Source organism: Equus quagga, chromosome 7 (genome assembly GCF_021613505.1).
Source record: "Equus quagga isolate Etosha38 chromosome 7, UCLA_HA_Equagga_1.0, whole genome shotgun sequence".
NCBI classification, from domain to species: Eukaryota; Metazoa; Chordata; class Mammalia; order Perissodactyla; family Equidae; genus Equus; species Equus quagga.
In genome coordinates this window covers 16,445,781-16,464,036 of record NC_060273.1, presented here as the reverse complement: position 1 = coordinate 16,464,036, position 18,256 = coordinate 16,445,781, and the positions used below count along the sequence as shown (strand labels likewise).

At 44.9% G+C, this 18,256-nt stretch overlaps 1 protein-coding gene across 2 annotated transcripts; it reads right to left on the bottom strand.

Annotated features, from left to right (window-relative positions):
• Positions 1–1,112: 1,112 nt before the first annotated feature.
• CRYM (crystallin mu) lies at positions 1,113–18,051 on the bottom strand. Of its 2 annotated transcripts, XM_046668448.1 has the most exons (9): positions 17,828–18,051; positions 17,208–17,361; positions 15,313–15,375; positions 9,955–10,056; positions 7,820–8,003; positions 7,075–7,092; positions 4,366–4,487; positions 3,594–3,678; positions 1,113–1,460 (listed from the first exon to the last, which is right to left on the bottom strand). In XM_046668448.1, exons 1-9 carry the CDS (start codon positions 17,995–17,997, stop codon positions 1,396–1,398), a joined length of 963 nt encoding a protein of 320 aa, XP_046524404.1. In that variant the 5' UTR covers positions 17,998–18,051; the 3' UTR covers positions 1,113–1,395. The 2 variants fall into 2 exon arrangements, with proteins under 2 accessions (XP_046524404.1, XP_046524405.1); XM_046668449.1 differs by lacking the exon at positions 7,075–7,092 and having other exon boundaries at positions 17,828–18,050.
• Between the last annotated feature and the right edge of the window lie 205 nt (positions 18,052–18,256).

Genomic DNA, 18,256 nt, shown 5'->3' with positions numbered 1-18,256 from the left:
TGTGTACTCTGAGGAGGTTGGACTAGATGACCTCTAGTGGTCCTTTCAACACTGATGCTGTAGTGGACAGCTGTAGATTTGCCTATCCAATATCCAGTCCTCCCTGTTTTTGATAAAGAGACCCTTTCCATTCTGTCAGCTCATGTGGTCAGATAGGCTGATTGCTCTCCTGACTTCAAGGGGGGCGTCAGATCCCCCTGGATGCTGTGATGGTTCAGGGATAGGCACATGGCCCTGGCCTGTGCCCGAGTATCCCATCTCTTTTAGCCACAATGTTAGGCACAGAAATGGGCACATGACTCAGATGGTCCAGTGAGTCTCAGTTCCAGATCTTTCAACTCTTAAGGAAGAGACTCTCTATTTCTGTCAGGGTTGCTGAAGAGGACAATCTATGATTCAGGAGCTACTGGCAAACGTTCTGCTACTACCAGAGGAGAGCTTGCTTGATCACGGAGCCAACACTGAAGAAAACAGAGCTGAGAGATGGAGTGAGCCAGACTGGGTCCTGATGATACCTGAAGCCCCTGGATACAGTTGTAGCTGAAACCAGTTACCTGTGTACTTCTTAATTGTAAGAGCCAATAAATTCCATTCTTCACTCATTCATTCATTCACTTAGCTTGAGGTAGTTGGAGTTGTGGTCTCTACCACTTGTGATCAAAGGAGTTCTGACCAATATAGAAACTGCATTGTTCTCTGAAATTTTAATTATAAGCCAGAAACCAAAGGCTATATATTGTATGACTCCATTAATATGAAAAGTCCAGAAGAGGTAAATCCATAAAGATAGAAAGTAGATTAGTGGTTGCCAGGGGCTGGGAAGAAAGGACGATGGGGAGTGACTGCTAACAGGAATCCTGTTTCTTCTTGGGGTGATGAAAATGTTCTGGAATTAGACAGTGGTGATGGTTGCACAATTCTGTGAATATACTAAAAACCAATGAATTGTACACTTTAAACTGGTGAATTTTATGGTATGTAAATTGTATGTCAATTTAAAAAATAGAAAAAAATTTAATTATAGTCATTGGAGCTTCCCCAGGGAGTGAGTGGAAGCACCTGATCCCCTCACTTTCCTTGCCATGAGGGATAGAACTTACTGAAGCAAGAACTGCAGAATTGGCAAATGCTTTATTTCAAGGAATTACAAAAGTAGTGAAATACAGGGGGGAAAGAGAGCTAGCATAGTCTGGTGTTACAGAAGAATGGCTACCTAGTTTTGCTTTCCAACTACAAACACAAGTGGGGATCTCATTATTTAAGGTAAGACATGATAAGCACAAAACTATAGCTCACTGGGCACTGGGCTTCCTCCTTTGATCTGGAACTTATGAGACACTTGGTGGCAACATCCCTTGAGCTGTAGCATCCACTTCAATGCAAAGTTCCTTCATTTTATTTACCAGATGACCAGGAATCGTACACTAGCTTGGCCGCAACCAAGTCTTCCACTGCCATTCCTGAAAGGGACGGAAATGTGGTTCACTTTTTGTCAGAACAACTTCTCCTGAAACAGCCCAGGCCCCTTGACTGGCAGGTTCCTGATACATTGTCCTGCTAATGTTCATCAGGGTAACATGGACTGGTATCCGGAGGTAAGCTCCGGCTTGGAGGGTCTGTAAGGGGCAGGGTGAGGCAGAGAATTTGACACTAAGCAAGAAATGCCCATCAAACAAATTTTAAGCGTCCCTCAAAGTTTAGTTCAGGGTTCAGAAAACTTTCTGTCAAGGGCCAGATGATAAACATTTTAGGCTTTGCAGGCCATATGGTCTCTGTTGCACTTACTCAGCTCTGCCATTGTAGTCCAGAAGCAGCAAGAGACATTAGGTAAACAAACGAGATTGGCTGTGTCCAATAAAACTTTCTTTATGGACACTGAAGTTTGAATTTCATAGAATTTTCATGTGTCACAAAATAGTATTTTTTTGTTTTTTTCCAGTCGTGAAAATGTAAAAACCATTCCTAGCTCATGGGCTGGACAAAAACAGGTGGTGAGGGGCTGGCCCAGTGGCGTAGTGGTGTTAGGTTTGTGTGCTTTGCTTTGGCAGCTCAGGGTTCATGGATTCAGATCCTAGGCACAGACCTACACACCACTCATCAAGCCATACTGTGGTGGTGTCCCACATACAAAATAGAGGAAGATTGGCACAGATATTAGCTCAGTGACAATTTTCCTCAAGCAAAAAGAGGAAGATTAGCAACAGATGTTAGGTCAGGGCCAATCTTTCTCACCAAACAAAAAAAACAAAAAACAGGTGGTGGGCTGGGTTTGGCCCACAAGCTGTAGTTTGCTGACCCCCAGTCTAGTCCAAACCCTGCATCCTTTAGCGATCCCTCTTTGTCTTGTAGTTTTGGTTACACACTTTAACCTCTAACGGGTACATGTTCTTAAAGGGAGGGGGCTGGTTTTTACTGATTTTTGTAGTTACTGCTGCACCCAGTTACAGAGCCTGATATGTAATAGGTGTTTAATATGCACCTGCTAGATGAAAGGATATGCCAATAAACCAATTCCCAAAAGTGAGAAAACAAAAACAGCTCAAAACGATAGAGTAGGTTTCTGCAGTGTTCTATCTCCTGCAGGGGGTTGGCTGACCTCTGACCTGCTAAAACTCTGAAACTTTCAGACAAAACTGGATGTCTGAACCAGGCTCTGGGTAAAGTTTATACTGCCTTTGCCTGTCTTCCTATGCATGAGAGATTTTAAAAATGTTTAACAGCCTGCAAGTCATGAATACTGAGTGATCAGCATGGGTGGAGCATTCCTAATGCTCTGCTAAGCTTTAAAGCTTTGGGTGCTTCACCATAGGAAATACGGAAGATCTTGAGAGAGGACACTCTTGAGGGGCTCTGTTTACTCACCAGTTTGGGAGTATTTCCATATTTTAGGTGTATCAGCTGAATATCAGCTCTGTTACCATGTACGTCTGTGTCCTTAAATCTGGTGAAGTGTGAGAGCTGGGCTGAGGGGCAGACCTGTCACTAGGAGCCCATCCTTTGTTGGGCTTCTGCCTATACCAATTCATGTGGTAACGTGGCTCCCTATGGACGCCCTCCTCCAAACAGCAAACAGGAGGGTAGGGAAGGAGGGAAAAGAGGTCTCAGGCTGTACTTCCTGTCTGGGTCTCTCTCACGTTGGGTTTCCCTGCCATTTCCCTTAAGCTCCCTGTCTTTTAACATCTTTATCCCCCACCTCTGAAGGATATCTTCTTCTGAGTTTCATTTAGATCTAAGTGTAAATGATTTACTGCTGACACTCGCTATGTACAAATCGTTTTACATGCATATCTCACCTAATTCTTACAGAAATTCGAGGTAACAGGTGGAAAAGAAACCGTGGCTCAGAGAGGTGAGGTCGCTTGCCCAAAAATGCATGCTCAGAGAGTGGCAGACAAGGGGATCCACTCCAGGACTTCCTAGTTCCAGAGTTCATGGGCTTAACCACTATGCTAAGACATGTAAATAATTGACCCAAATGATAGATTTCACAATGATTCAGCTAAGCAGCCTGGTGACTCATTCCTCTTCCCACCAATGGGTAAACCTACTTGAGCTCTGGTTAGATTTGTGCCCTTGAGAGCAATGGCCCTTACCCAAAGACTTGAACACCGTGGTCTCCTCACAGTGGGCTTGCTTCACTCCCTTCACTACTTCTCCCAGCTCAGCAAAGATCTCGGCCTGTGAAATGAACACACAGCGACCCAGGCCATGGAGCTAATGTCTGCTCCAGCTGGGTCCTGAAGCCAGGGCAGGGAAGGCATCCCTGAACTGCATAAGGGATAAACTTGATAAAAAGACTGTTTGTACACTAGGTGATGTCAGGGAGGATGCTAACCCTTTAAATCCTTTTTGGGTAGCATCTGCTTTTATGATACCATGAATGCAGAGATACAGATTTGCAGACAGGGGAATGTCCTGCCAGGACACTGTCTTGGTGAGGAAACAGGCATGATCTTATCTGAACACTCATTTTGGCAGTCCCCTTCTTGCTTCTATGCCCTGATTACAAAAGAAAAAGGCCAGAAAGTGGCCAACCATAGTCCTATTTTGTTGGCCACGTTTGGAAGGTGTCCAGGCTGCAACAGGCTCCTATGTGCCAACCCTACTGCTTTATAGGGCAGCCAAGTCCAATAGAATCCATCAAGCTTCTCTCTCCAGGCAAAGGAAAATACATGTTACTACCATAATGGCCACTTTATTCTGAAAGAGCATTAGAAAGGATTGAGAGATGTTTAGGAGCTGTCATCTCACAAAGAGGTGGGGCAGACTGAGATCTGGAGTAGGCCTAATGGAAGGGGAAGTTAATGAAACCCTGGGATCCAGACGAGGCCAGCAGGCAACAGCCCACTAGGAGAACAGGCTCACCCCTGACAAGAGAACATCTCCAGACTCTTTCAGGGCAGCCTCCTGCGAATCCACATACAGCACAGCTTGTTTCATGAGCCCGTCATCCAGCTCTCTCCAGTCAGGTCTGCTCGCTCCGATGGCTGAGAGACAGCAAAACAGACCCTGAACCCAGAAATAGTTGCAAGGGATACTAAATGTGCCAAAGAATGGAAGAAGGGTAGGGAAAAGGAGGTGACAGACAGCACGTCAGAACATTAGGATTTGGAATGCTTCATTTCCCCAGGCCAACCCCTTCCCAATCAGCAAGACTGAATACCCACTAATAAGAATAATACCTACCACTTTTCCCTTTCCATTTCATATCTCATCTCATTCCTAAAAGATTTGGGGCAACTTAGCATTCATTTACTGGGTGCCTACTCTCTGTGGGATGTTTCACACGTACTATTTATAGTCTTCACAAGTACATTTCATGTCCGGTTCCCATTGAAGAGATACACAAACTGAGGCTGAAAGAAATGAAGGTGCTTGCCAAGGTTATGTGTCTAGTAAGTGTATCCAGGTCTGGGAGAGTGCCACGCCTCTCGTGCCTCCTCCACTTATCAGGAGCAGTGCCTTCCTTACAAAAACCCTGAAACAGAGATAGCCCTTGCAGCTCATTCATACCCCACACGCCTTTGCCTTCTGTCTGTCTGTCTGCATTCCTCACTCCCAACCACTTCTCTCTTAACTCACGACAAAACAGCCCACTATCAGAGTCACAGAGAAAATCCAATAAAAAAAAATTGGCTCCATCCTGACACTGAGCTTTCACATCCTCTGCAGAGTCCAGAACCGTAACAGTGAATCCAAAGAATCATGCTTTCTGGCACCGGCACATAGGATAATGCAGAGGCTGCAGCCAAATGCCTGCAGGGTCAGACAGGTAATGAAAACGAGCAAAGCTGGTCAGAGGGACTGGATTGGAAATGGTGAAGACCGAGGTACACAGAAGAAAGCGGGCCCTTCTAAAGGAGACATTGTTCGCTCCAGCTAATTGTTGCCATGTGAGAATGCAGGGCCACTGTTAGATATTCCCATTTTTTTTTTCCAAGAGGAGCAGGAAATCTATTTGCATATGTTATTTCTTGTGTGAAGAACACTCTATGGTTCAAACAAAACATATCTGCTGGCTGGATCCAGCCCACAGCCAGTGGTCTTTGGAAGCTGCTATAAAGCCTGATACCAATATAAGGCAGCATTTATATGCCTTCTCACACTGCCATCCAGTTTTCTCTACTTTTTCCCTCTCCTGCTGTTCTCCTTCACTCTAATTCTCAAAGACAGTGGTGTAAAAATGTCCCTCTTGAAGGTTGTTTGGGGAGTTCTACAGAACAAAAGCACTAACTAATGAAGCTCGTAAATAAATCATAAGCTGGTGGGAAAAACCCTAGCTTCTCAAGCCACCTCTTCTCATTGCACTTGTTCCCCCAGTTCTCCTGAGCAGGGCGAGTTCTCAAAGGGTTGTGTGAGGCCACTCCGGGAGATGGAGGTGGGCCAGGCAGCGAAGGGAGGGGCCCGACTCAGACTGGGCTCTGGCTTGCTTCAATGGGGCTGGAATGGGTGAGGGTCAGACACTGGCTGGTGGGGGGTGCAGGCAGGAGGAGGGAAATGCAGGGGAGGCTGGAATTGGGCCTGTCTCTTAGTCAACCTGTAAAGTAAGCAAAATCTGTCATTGGCGTTTCCCAGTCAATCACACTTGTAATATACTTTTCTTAAGTATATTTGATGCCTCCGTGAACAGATAAACCAATTTGTCTTTAGGGTAGGGAAATATAAGAGACGCCCTGACTCAAAATCAAGTCAGGCCTTCCTGGAGAGAGATTCAAAAGCATGACAGGGATCCAACATGATGGAGATTCTCTGTTATTCACTTGGAAGATGGAGCGTCCATAGGACAAGGAATGTGGGCAGCCTCTAGGAGCTAAGAGTGGCCGCAAGGAAATGGACACCTTTGTCCTACAACGTAAGGAACCTGCCACAACCACGTGAGCCTGGAAGAGAACTCTAGAAGAGACTGCAGCCCAGATGACATCTTGATTTCATCCCTGTGTGAGCAGTGGGCCCACTTAACCCACGCACAGACTCCTTGAACCAGAAACTGTGAGATGATAAATATGTGCTGTTTTAAGCTGAAAAAACAAATCAGCCTTGCTGATGATTTAGCTGTTGTCTTATTTAACCAAGAACTGGTTTCTCTTGATTTCCCAAGTCGTTCCTGAAATGGTCCTACTGTCCATAAAGCTAGCTCCGAACAATCTCTTACCTACCAACTAAACCATACCTCTTACCCACCCCATGGACCCACATCATAACACCAGTCCCACACAGGCGGAGACCTTCAATTTACTTTGGCCCATTCTTCAAACATGCCATTTTTCGTTCTCTTCACAGAACTTATCTTTAGTCGGAACTATCTAGTTCGTGTATTTGTAAGCACCAGGAAAGCAGTGACCTTGAGTGCTGGTTTACTGTGGCACCCTCAGTATCTAGAACAGTGCCTGGCACATGGCAGAGATTCAGTACACATTTGTAAATGGATGCACCATCATGGTACTCAGCTCTTGCCTGCCCATCTGCCAACGTGTGCAGAGATCTTAGCTTTTGAGTTCACACCAGGTGCTTGTCACTAAAACATGGGGCACTGATAACACCTTTAAATCCTCTAGTCTTCGCCTGCTAGCTCATCAGAATCCAGTCTTCTTACTGAAAGATAATATAGAGTATTATTCAAGAGCTTGGGCTCTGAGGGTAGATTGTCTAGTTCAAATCCCAGTTCTGCCACTAAGAACCTCAGGCTTTAGGCAAATTACTTAATCTCTCCTTGCCTTTGTTTACCACCTGTAAAATGGGGGTCATGATAATAATAGCACCTACCTCACAAGGTTGTTGTAAGGATTAAATGATCTAATATAAATAAAAAATTTAGAACAGCATCTGTAATAGTAAGGATTCAATATAAACCAGCTCTTGCTATAACCCCCAAGGCCATTTGAGGATCTTCAGAGGGCCGGGGAACTCTTTTTGTTTAGAGTCCCATCCATCCCATCACACATATTAAAAAGCATCCACATGTCACATTCAATGTCTTTTGCGTTGCAATTAAAAAAGAATTTTTTTGTAATTCTAAATGTTAAGAATAAATGAGTCATTTGACTTTTGTAATTTAAACTTCATTACATTTAAGAACTGAGCTGTGACCGATCATTTGCCATAATGTTACATTATACAGAATTTATTAGTTTCAAGTTTGTGATTTTTGTTTCATATTTTGGAGTGAATATTGTTTTTCAAGGCTCACATGTTTCTGAGGCCCTTAAAAAGCTCAGCAGTTTGCATGTGTAAAACAGCTCTGCAGGTGTGGCCCCTTGGTCCAGCTGAGGGATGAATCTGGCCTTCACCTACCTATGGCTCATGGAGCCACTCTGCTTACCATTGATGTGAGCCCCTGGCTTCACCCATTCACCAAATAAAATGGGCTCTGTCGCCATGGTGACTGTGATGATCACATCTGCACCTGTCACAGCTTCCTGGACCGATGAACACACCTGGACCTCTCCTTGCACTGTGTCCGCAAACTTCTCCGCATTTTCCTTGGTGCGGTTCCATATCCTCACCTTCATTGGGGGTAACAAGAGGGACATTGGTGCCATGATTGTTTGGCTGTTTATGTTACCTCAAGCCCAGGGGAGTCAAGGGAAAGTTGACTTACTCTGGGGTAAGGGCTGTGGTTATTTAAATCATTCCCTAGGGAGAATAAGCATTTGATCAAGGGTAAAGCATTAATCTGGGCAGACACCCGGTCAGATATTTGAAAATGACCTTTCTCTATCCCTTTCCCATTATAAAGAAGCGGGGAAGGTTTCCAGTTCTAGCCTGGGACACACAGCTTCAGCAGCTTAATATACATATAGTGCTAATATATATATAGAGAGAGAGGGAGAGAAAGAAAGTGTATATATATATATTGTATAGCTTCATGATTAGCAGAGCAAGTTCTGGAGCTAGGTAGGCTTTGAATCAATCCTTGTTCTGTCATTTACTGCTCCTGGAGTTACTTAACCTCATTTAGCCTAAGTTTTCATGGCTGTAAAATGCGAATGAGTTATGGGCAAAGTCAGCATCAAACTCATACTTTAATTTGAGACTCTGTAAAGGAGTCATAGCAGGTGTGGGATTCCCAACAAGGATTACCTATGGCAGTGCTGTGCACAGAATAACTTCCTCTCTGAAGAGTGTGTAGGGAAGTAAAGACTGGAAGGGGCTGAGGAGTGGATGGTGCGGCAGATGAAAAGGCAGAGTAGTAGCTACGGTTAGAATCCTGGAAGGTGCTGCGGGGAGAGGAGGGGTCACTGGCATCACCAGGAGGTGGGGACTTGCCAGCTTACTTAACACATTTTGACATCTAGGGTGGGGATTGTCAGCTTTCAAGTGAAATTAAGGCCTAAACAATCTTTCATAAGGAAATATAATAAATATGGAAATAAGTGTTATGTCTAAGTTCATCAATCAAGGTGAAAAATAATACAATATGCCCCCTCATAAGTGAATGGTTAACCATACCACCCTTGTTGACAGAAAACTATGCAAAAACTATACAAAAAGCAGGTAATCTGGAAAAGAGATGGTGTTAGAACATTCAATGAAAAGACAGGATACACAACTGTGTATATCTAACATGATTAAAACTATGTTATAAAAAGCTGATGAGAGAAGATGAGAAAATGTTAACTGCTTGTTTTTGAAAACAGATAAAAGGGAATTTTTCTCTTGTTTTCTTCCTTTTACTTTACATTTCCCAAAGCAAAGGTGTTATTTTTATCATAAAAAAATACTTTAAATCTGTCCCACTCCTTTCACACATGTACAAAAGAATGAAATAAAAGGTAGCATCAAATGTTTCCAGACGGAAGTGTGAGCCACAATTGGCAAAAGGTGGACCAATATCTAGGCTGCAGAAGGGGACCTGTGGCGTTCTATCCTCTAGGTCTCGCACCCAGTTCCTGGATCCATAACCCTGAATACTTAAAGACTTCCAGATTCTCCTAAGAGAAGCACAGAGAGGGGTCCAAAGGACAACTGAACGTATATACAGTCATTCACTGCATAACAATGTTTCAGTCAACGACGGACTACATATACGATGGGGGTCCCATAAGATTAGTACCATATAGCCTAGTTGTGTAATAGGCTATACCATCTAGGTTTGTGTAAGTGCATTATGATGTTCGCACAATGATGAAATGGCCTAACGACACATTTCTCAGAACATACTCCATGGTTAAGTGATGTATGACTGTAACGGATACAATATAATCCTTTAACTAACCTAGTAGGCTCCCTGCATCCTAGGTAAACCCTGTGAGCTGGGAAACTGGAAAGAGGTGATTTAGGCCTCCCCATCCCCCTCTTCACCTTCTATGGGACTTCTGGGCAAGTCATTAAAAGAATGGTCGAGATAGGACTCGACCTAACTCTTTCAGCATGACACACACTGCAGTGAAGGAGCACAGACAAAGGTCATGGCCACTCTGTCCTTCTATCTCCCACAACCTTCCCTTGACTTACCTCCTTAAAGGAGAACTGCTCTGTGAAGACCTCATAATGGCTGTAGGCCTGGACCCCAGCCCCAAGGATGCATAACACTTGACTGTTGGGCGGTTTCAAAAACTATTTGAGATAAATGAGATGGAAAAGGTCAAGGAAGACACTGGCAGCCAGGTAAAAAACAAATAATAGTTTGACTATTGAGTGACTTCTGTCCTATATTCAGCTCCCTCAAGAACTCTCAGGCAACATTTGTCCTATCCCCCCAACCCCCATCCCCTGGTAACCAGCATTTTATTCTCTGTTTTTCAGAGTTTGGCTTTTTTAGATCAAGCCCTAGAGATCTAATGCACAGTATAGCGAATACAGACAACGATACTGTATTATAATATCAAACTAGCTAAGAGACTAGAACTTAATTATCCCAATCACTAAAGTTATAATTACTGCTACAATGGCAATCATATTACAATACATAAATGTACTAAATAAACATGTTGTACCCCTTAAGTTTACACAACGTTATATGACAAATATACTAAAAACAGCAACAACAAAACTCTCGGGCAGTCATGGGGATTCATTTTGTGTTTCTGCTTGCCCTCCACAGAGTCGAGAGGGAAGGAAGGAGCCTTCACTGAGTAACTAATGTATGCCAATGCTTTACCTGCATGATCTCATTGAGTCCATACAATGACCCTATGAGCTAGATATTCCTATTGTTCTCCTCCTATTACAGATGAATAAACTGAGGTCCAGACAGGTTAAGTAGCTTGCTCAGGGTCCTACAACTACTAAATGGCACAGCAGGGCTCTAAAACCACATCTTTTATTCTCCAAAGCCCACATTCTCTCTCCTGTGCTACCCCATCTCAGAGACATGATAAGCAACACCCACTTCTCAGAGCCCTGAGCCCTTGGATGCCTGAGCATCCTTGGACGCAGGGTTCTCAGCTATATTTGCTGAGCCGAGTTCTCAGCTATATTTGCTGAGCCCACTCTCTGTTGATTCTTTCTCACCCTCTGTCTTCCTTTAAAGAGGAATGTAGAGCTGGCGTTTTTGGCACCTGCTAAGCGAGCATGTGTGTCTGCGTTTGGGAGTGCGGTTCTATGATCAACTCATATCACTTGTCATCCTTCTAGTAAAGTCTTTTTGACATCCCTAATAGAATTCACCACTTAATAGCACTTATTTATTTAGAGATTTATTTTCTTGTGCTGGTCTGTAGGCCCCATGAGGACCGAGACAGTCTTGTTTGCACAGAATTGGCACATATCTACTATTACCTATAAGAAACAGAGCAGGGTTTCTCGACTCAGCACTACTGACATTTGGGCTGGATAATTCTTTGTCGGCAGGTGGTGGGAGGTGGGGAGTGGAAAGTGAGTGGATGGTGGGTGGTCCTGTGCATTATAGGATGTTAAGCAGCATCCCTGGCCTCTATCCATTAGCACCCCCAACACCTGCAGCTGTGATAACCAAAAATGACTCCAACCATTGCTAAAGGTCCCTGGGGCAGGTGGTAAAATTGTCCTTGGTTGAGAACTGGGATAGAAGAAGGACATCTCTTGGCCCTCAAACCATCTGTATTAAATAAGACTCTCTTCTACCTTTTCTCTATTTCATTTAGTAAAATTTGAGCTCCTTGCATCTGCTCTTTCTTACAATGCTAATTATTGAAATTCTGGAGTGTAACCTTAAAAGTAAAAGTCTTCTTAATTATTAATTCCCAGCAAAAAGGAGTCTCAGAAATATTAGCAGATGTTCATCTCTCCTATAGCTGCAGAAGGAGAGATACCATCTTTAACCATAAAATATACTTCAAAGAAGCTAATTGGAAAAGGTTTCAAGATGACAATATCCACGAAACTAGCAATCTTACGCTCTTGTCCAATAAGGAGAATTAGGTGATTTTTCCTTAACTAAACCAATATTTTTCTGTTCTTAGCTAATATGAATCTATTCTTGGGCCTCAGAAATTGTTTCAGTGTCCTGTAAAAATAACCTTCAACCTCTGAAACTAAACCTCTAATTCCGATTGGTTGTCTTACTTGATAATTTGCTGCCCTGGTAATAATTTTAAAATTGACATCTCTTTTCCTAAATAGTATAACATTTATAAGATTTATTCAATCATAACAGGATTACTGGCATTTCATTCTTTTCCCAAAAACATGAAGATAATTAAAAACATGTACATGAACCTGCTAGGTTTCTCACTGAAACAAAGAGTTTGAAAGTGTATTTGCATTCACCGAGGTCTTGCATGGTCTGGCCCTCCCATCTCTCCAGCTACCTCTCATGTTGTCCTGTACTTCCTGTCCTCCAGCCACACTGGCCTCCTTGCAGTTGCCCAAGCACATGTGTCTCTGTCAACCACAGGGCCTTTACACAGGTTTTTCTTCTGCCTGGAATACTTTCCCCTCCACACCTCACAAGTACTTCCTATTATCCTTCAAATCTCAGCTCAGATACCCTTTACATAGGAAAAATCTTCCCAAATTCCACAGACTAGATCAAGACCCTCCAGTTTACACTCTCATAGCCCTTCACCCCTTTCATTCAATGTATCTGTCAGAGCTGTAGTTTCACATTTATTGGTATGATCTTTGGAATAATATCTGTCTCCTCAAATGGACTCTGAGCCCCATGATGGCAGGCACTGTGTCTGGTTTTGCTCACGATTCTATGCCCCATGCTGTGCACAGGGCCTGGCACCTAGTGGGCACTCAAATATCTGTTAAATAAATGCATGTCTGATACATATTGTCACCTCGAGAAAGCATGTCAGAGTCCCCAACTAAGGTTATGTGTAACCCAAATGCAAAGAAGCTATAGTGTCTGAGAGACCTGAAGACGTCCCATACTTCTCATCCTCCTGCCCGAAGCCCTAAGGGAAAGAGAAGTGGTGGAGAAGAAGTCATTCTACTCTCACAGGGCAAAAAGTAAAACAGACGCTTCGTGCCTTGTAGAAATAACCCATCTGAGCCCCTGGGAACAAAGCTGTTTCAGCCTAAACGCTGAAGCTTCAACCCAATGACTCTCAGCTCTCCTGGGAGTGCAGATTTTTCTCAGTGCAACAAAGCCCAGGGTAACTGAGGCTGGGTCTGGAACAGTTTGCTCCCCAAACCTAGTTGATCCTCAGACTCAACCAGAGACTATTGAAACAAACTAGTTTCCTGGTCCTCACCCTCAGCTGTTTTGAGTCAGTGGTTTTGGGAAGCTGAATTTTTTTTTAAAGATTTTATTTTTTCCTTTTTCTCCCCAAAGCCCCCCGGTACATAGTTGTGTATTCTTCGTTGTGGGTTCCTCTAGTTGTGGCATGTGGGACGCTGCCTCAGCGTGGTCTGACGAGCAGTGCCATGTCCGCGCCCAGGATTCGAACCGACGAAACACTGGGCCGCCTGCAGCGGAGCGCGCAAACTTAACCACTCGGCCACGGGGCCAGCCCCGGGAAGCTGAATTTTTAAAAACTCCTCCAGGTGATGCTGCTGCAGAGTTTGGGGTGGAAACTACCGATGTGAGACAAGACCCACAGCAACTTGGGTTATGTGACTTCAGGAAACCCTAGACTCCATTTCCTTCGGAGCAAAATGAGGCCATTGATACTTGCTCTGCCTTCTTCACAGAAACCCAAAGGTAAGTCAAGAAAATGGGTTGGAAGTTATTTTGAAAAAGACCAAAGTGCTTCACAAATGGAAGGCAGTATTGTTAGAGTCACTCTGTTCCTAAGTTACCAGCAAACAATCTCAAGGAGCCCCTTGACTAATCCCATCTGAGTTGGGTCTGGATATAACTTTAAAAGAACAGGGGCTGGCCCTGTGGCCTAGTGGTTAAATTCAGTGCACTCTGCTTCAGGGGCCTGGGTTTGGTTCTTGTGTGTGGACTATACCACTTGTCACTTGTCACCACTTGTGGCAGCAACCCACATACACAATAAAGGAAGACTGGCAACAGATGTTAGCTCAGGGCTAATCCTCCTTAACCAAAAACAAAAAGAGGAAGATTGGTGACAGATGTTAGCTCAGGGCCAATCTTCCTCAGCAAAAAAAAAAAGAAAGAAAGAAAGAAAAACAAACAACAACTCAAACAAACAAAAAAGTAAAACAAAACCAGTTCATTGAGGTGCATACTGTAGTCCACTCCCTTCCTATACAATTACCAGATTAATCCTCTCATTCTTCCCTCCCCATCATGTGCCTGGAAGACTTTAACACACCCACAGTCTGAACACCTGGTCTTTGCTGTGCCAACCCTCCCCTAGATCCCACATTTTCTTTATACTTAGACCTCATAAACCAGCATTCCCAGACTTTGCAATTCTCCATTTAATGGGAAGGATTCCAGTCTCCAATCGTGCCCACAGACACCCAGTTTTAAAGCCTCCTCTTCCTAACTCTAACCTCTAAAAATACTGTTTTTCTTGTGGGATACTCCAACACTGCTTCGGGACGTCATCGCCCCCAGCACTTGCTTTACCTTCTGCCTAGAGAGCTCTGCCCCTGCCTGGTTCACTCACTCCCCTCAGTTTTTACTCAGATGTCACCTTCTCAGTGAGGTCTTTCCTAGATAATTTAAAATGTAACCCCTTCCCAGTACTCTTAAGTCAACCTTATTTTCATCCTTCTAACATACTATGTGTTTTATGTTGTTGTTGTTGTTTTAGCAAATCCTAGCATATTATTAAACTTAAAAAGGGGTTTGTTGTTTTTGGTTAATTATGTTTTAGCAAATCATGCTGTGTGTTTTAGTTTTTACTTTGTTTATTGTCTCACCTCCCCTGTGTCTGCCACTCTCTGTCTTGTTCACTGCCGTATCCCCAACATCTATAACTGTGTGCGACATAGGGTAGGATCTCAGTCAATACTGGTTGAATGAATGCATGAGTCTGGCTCAGATCTGTTCAGTTCCCCCTCTGCTTCTTATGCAGTACTGTCCCTGGCCTATGGGACAACCACACTGATCTAACAGAAGCAGTGTTGTACAAGGGCAAGAAAGCAGCCCTGGGAGTTGGAGGTCAAGTTTTAAATTCTTGCTCTATCACTTAGTAGCTGTGTGATCCTGAGCAACTCACATAACCTCTCTGAGCCACATTCCTTACATGGGGTAAATGGAGATAATCATATCTACTTTGCAAGGTTGAAGTGAAGATCAGGAACAAAGCATGTGAGATACCTGGAATCTGGTTTGCTCATTAAACGGTAGCTAACAATTTTGTGAATCACTGTGCTCACCTGACATCCCGTATTTGGCACATGGATCCAGCTATGTCCAAAGGAAACCAAAATAAGTTCCTCACTTCCTTCCACTTTCAGGCTTGAGACATCCAACCCCACCCACCGACTCACCTTGACAGCACAGCCAGGCACTGGTCTTACCTTGGTGGCAATGGCAGATACTGCAGCTGTTCTCTTTGCAGTTATGACATTCCCATCCATGACCTTGGAGGAAAGGACAGACAGTGAGCACCCCTACCCACTATTTAAGCAGAGAGAAGTAGCTCTCCAAGGGTAGTCCTACGAAGTATTATAGTATCCTACAAAGGGTGCGTCAGACCTGGATCCAATTCTTCCACTTACGAGAAATACAGCTTTGAACAAATATTTTTAATCTCTAAGCCCTGATTTCCTCACCTGTTAAAACAAAGATAATGCCAACCATTCAGAGGGGTTTTGTAAGGATTAAATGCATTGACATTGAACACATCTAGCACATGGCAAGCCCTCATGAACTGCCCATTATCTTTTCTTGCCCCGAGATTCTCAAAACACTAAATTAAGGAGGAACTTGAGGAATCAGAGTAAGTCATTTGACATCTGTGCAAGTGCCCTAAAACTCTTTCTCAGTGGCTCCCAACTCCTGCCTCACATGTGGGGAGCTTTGTGAAGATACAGATGCCCAGACACAACCCTTAGATTAACTGAATCTGAATCTCTAGGGGTGGGACCCACACATCCTTGTCTTTAAAAACTCCCTAGGTGATTCTGAATTATGCCTGGCTAATAACCACCATCCTTTGCACTCTCCTCCTCCATTTATATGTTATTCATCTCAGCTGACCCTCAGGAGGTAGAATGAGTATTCTCATTTTATAGATGAGGAAGTGAATCACTTAGCTACTGAGCAGACTCAGGAAGGATCTAAGGCCTGGTCATTTAGTTTCAAAGCCCGAGCTGGTCTCACTTCCTTGGGGCATCACTGTTGGTGGGTAGCATGGATGTCATCTCCCTTGGATGAGTGTAGGTTGGGAAGAGCTAGATATTCTTCCCAGAGGAGTAATGAGCAGCCAAGTTCCTCGGAGAGCCAGGAATTCAGGGGAGAAGGAAGATCTAAGGATCCAGGGGAGGTCTGGGTGGAATTAGAGATTGTCCCTGATGACGTCTCTACTGCCTGGTCTCAGAGCTAGCTTGGAGGGCACAGAGCACAGGAGTTAACAGTACAAGCTCAGACAGACCTAGAAATTGGGAGATGTGGGGTGTAGTAAGAACTCCCACAGAAGAATTGTCAGAATTGAATGAGATCAATTCCTCCTGCCTGGCACATGATGAGTACTCAGTAAGTGGCAGTTAGAAAGGCAGTAAGTAGAGTGTAGTTTTAAGAGTGTATAGGTCCTGGACTTATACCGCATAGGTCTGAAGTCCAGCCATGCCTCTTATTAGCTATGTAAACCTGGGTAAGTTGGGCATAGTTGCTCTATGACTCAGTTTCCTCATCTGCAAAATGGGGGTAATAGTATTACTTACCTCGTAGAATGGTTCTAAGATTAAGAGAGTTAATACATGTGAAGTGTTTGAACAGTCCCTGACACATAAAAAGTGCTGAATAAATATGGGCTACCGCTACTTTTTAATACTATTACTAGATATTAAAACAGATCACTGTGTACCCCTCAGAAAAGACTCTCAGGGATTAAGGAACACCCTTCTCTTCCAGGTTGCAGAGATTCACTCAGTAAATGTTTCCTTGGCTACTGGGCTTGTTCAGGCTGTATATTTGGAGTAACTGGTATAGGACAAGAACGACGAGATTAATACTTCCACAATGTCATACACTTGAAGCAGCAGTGGGCTCTGGCGGTGTTATGCGTCCTCAGGCAGTCCTAGAAACAGACACATGGTCACAGATAACCTTCACTGTCTCTACTATCCAATCGCTTACAGAGGGGTATGTGTGGCCACAATCAAAACTCCCCCAAGGGCTAATGCAGACCTAACTTCTGAGTATAGCTCTGGGCCCAGCGACCAGGCTCCACCCCAGGCAAGGAGTTGCTCACCGCCAGAAGGGAGCCATTGCTGGGCTCAAAGAGTAGCACAGTGGCCTGATGGGAGGGGACCGTGGAGGTGGTGCTGTGGCCCTCGTAGAAGGTGACCAACTTGGTGGTCAGGGCGTCCTCTGCTGCACTGTAGGCCGGCATGACCCCCAGGAAACTATGAGGAGAGAGGGAGCAGCTTCAACCCCTTCCCAACAAGACTGGGGTGTTTATCAAGTCCCCCAGGTTCTTTCCTCTGTTTCTGCCCTTCTGGCCCTCTCCCTTCCCCCGATTCCTCTGCCCTTCTCTTAAGCAGCATGCAGAGCATATTCAAGAGTCCAGGTCTGGATGAGAAAAGCCACCCTACTTCTCTGTGTAACATCGGGTAAATCACTTCATCTCTCTGAGTCTCAGTTTCCCCTCCAGTAAAATGGTGGCATCAATACCTACCGACTGAATAAGGTAAATCTTGTAAAGCGGCCACTTGGCCCAGCGGGTAGCGCACATATTAAGTAGCAGCTGTTATTAGCAGCGCTTAGGAAAGCCCTCCCTTCCTTTCCCCCGCCCCTGCTGCTTCCCTTCGCACCCCTCTTCTTCCTCCCCTCCAGTTTCCCCAGCCCCTGGCCCCCGCCTTCCTCACTCACCCCCTGTGCTTGGCCACCGGCACCACGGTGCGCACCGGCTGCATGACCCCTCCATCGGGGCCGCTGGAGAAGTTGGCCAGAGCCGCCTCCAGAGGCGGGATGAGGAGGCTGGAGCTGCGGAGGTGCTCTTGCACCTCGGCCGCGCTCAGGAACGCTGGCGCCCTGCTCATCTCGCCGCCTGCCTTCTATCCTCAGCGCGGCCACAGCGATCCGCGTCCGCGGGGCTGCGCCCTATATGAGTGCGCGCGGTGGTGCGGTGCCGCCTACTGGTCCCCGCCCAGCTCCGGGGGCGGAGCGACGCCGGTCTCGGCCCACCCCCACCTCCAGAGGTGAGCGAGCTGGGTCCCCTCCAGCCACCGGTTCCCGAGGATTGGAGTTGGGGTGGTGCGTTGGGAGTTAGTAATCTTGGGTCCACTTTCTCAATTCCTG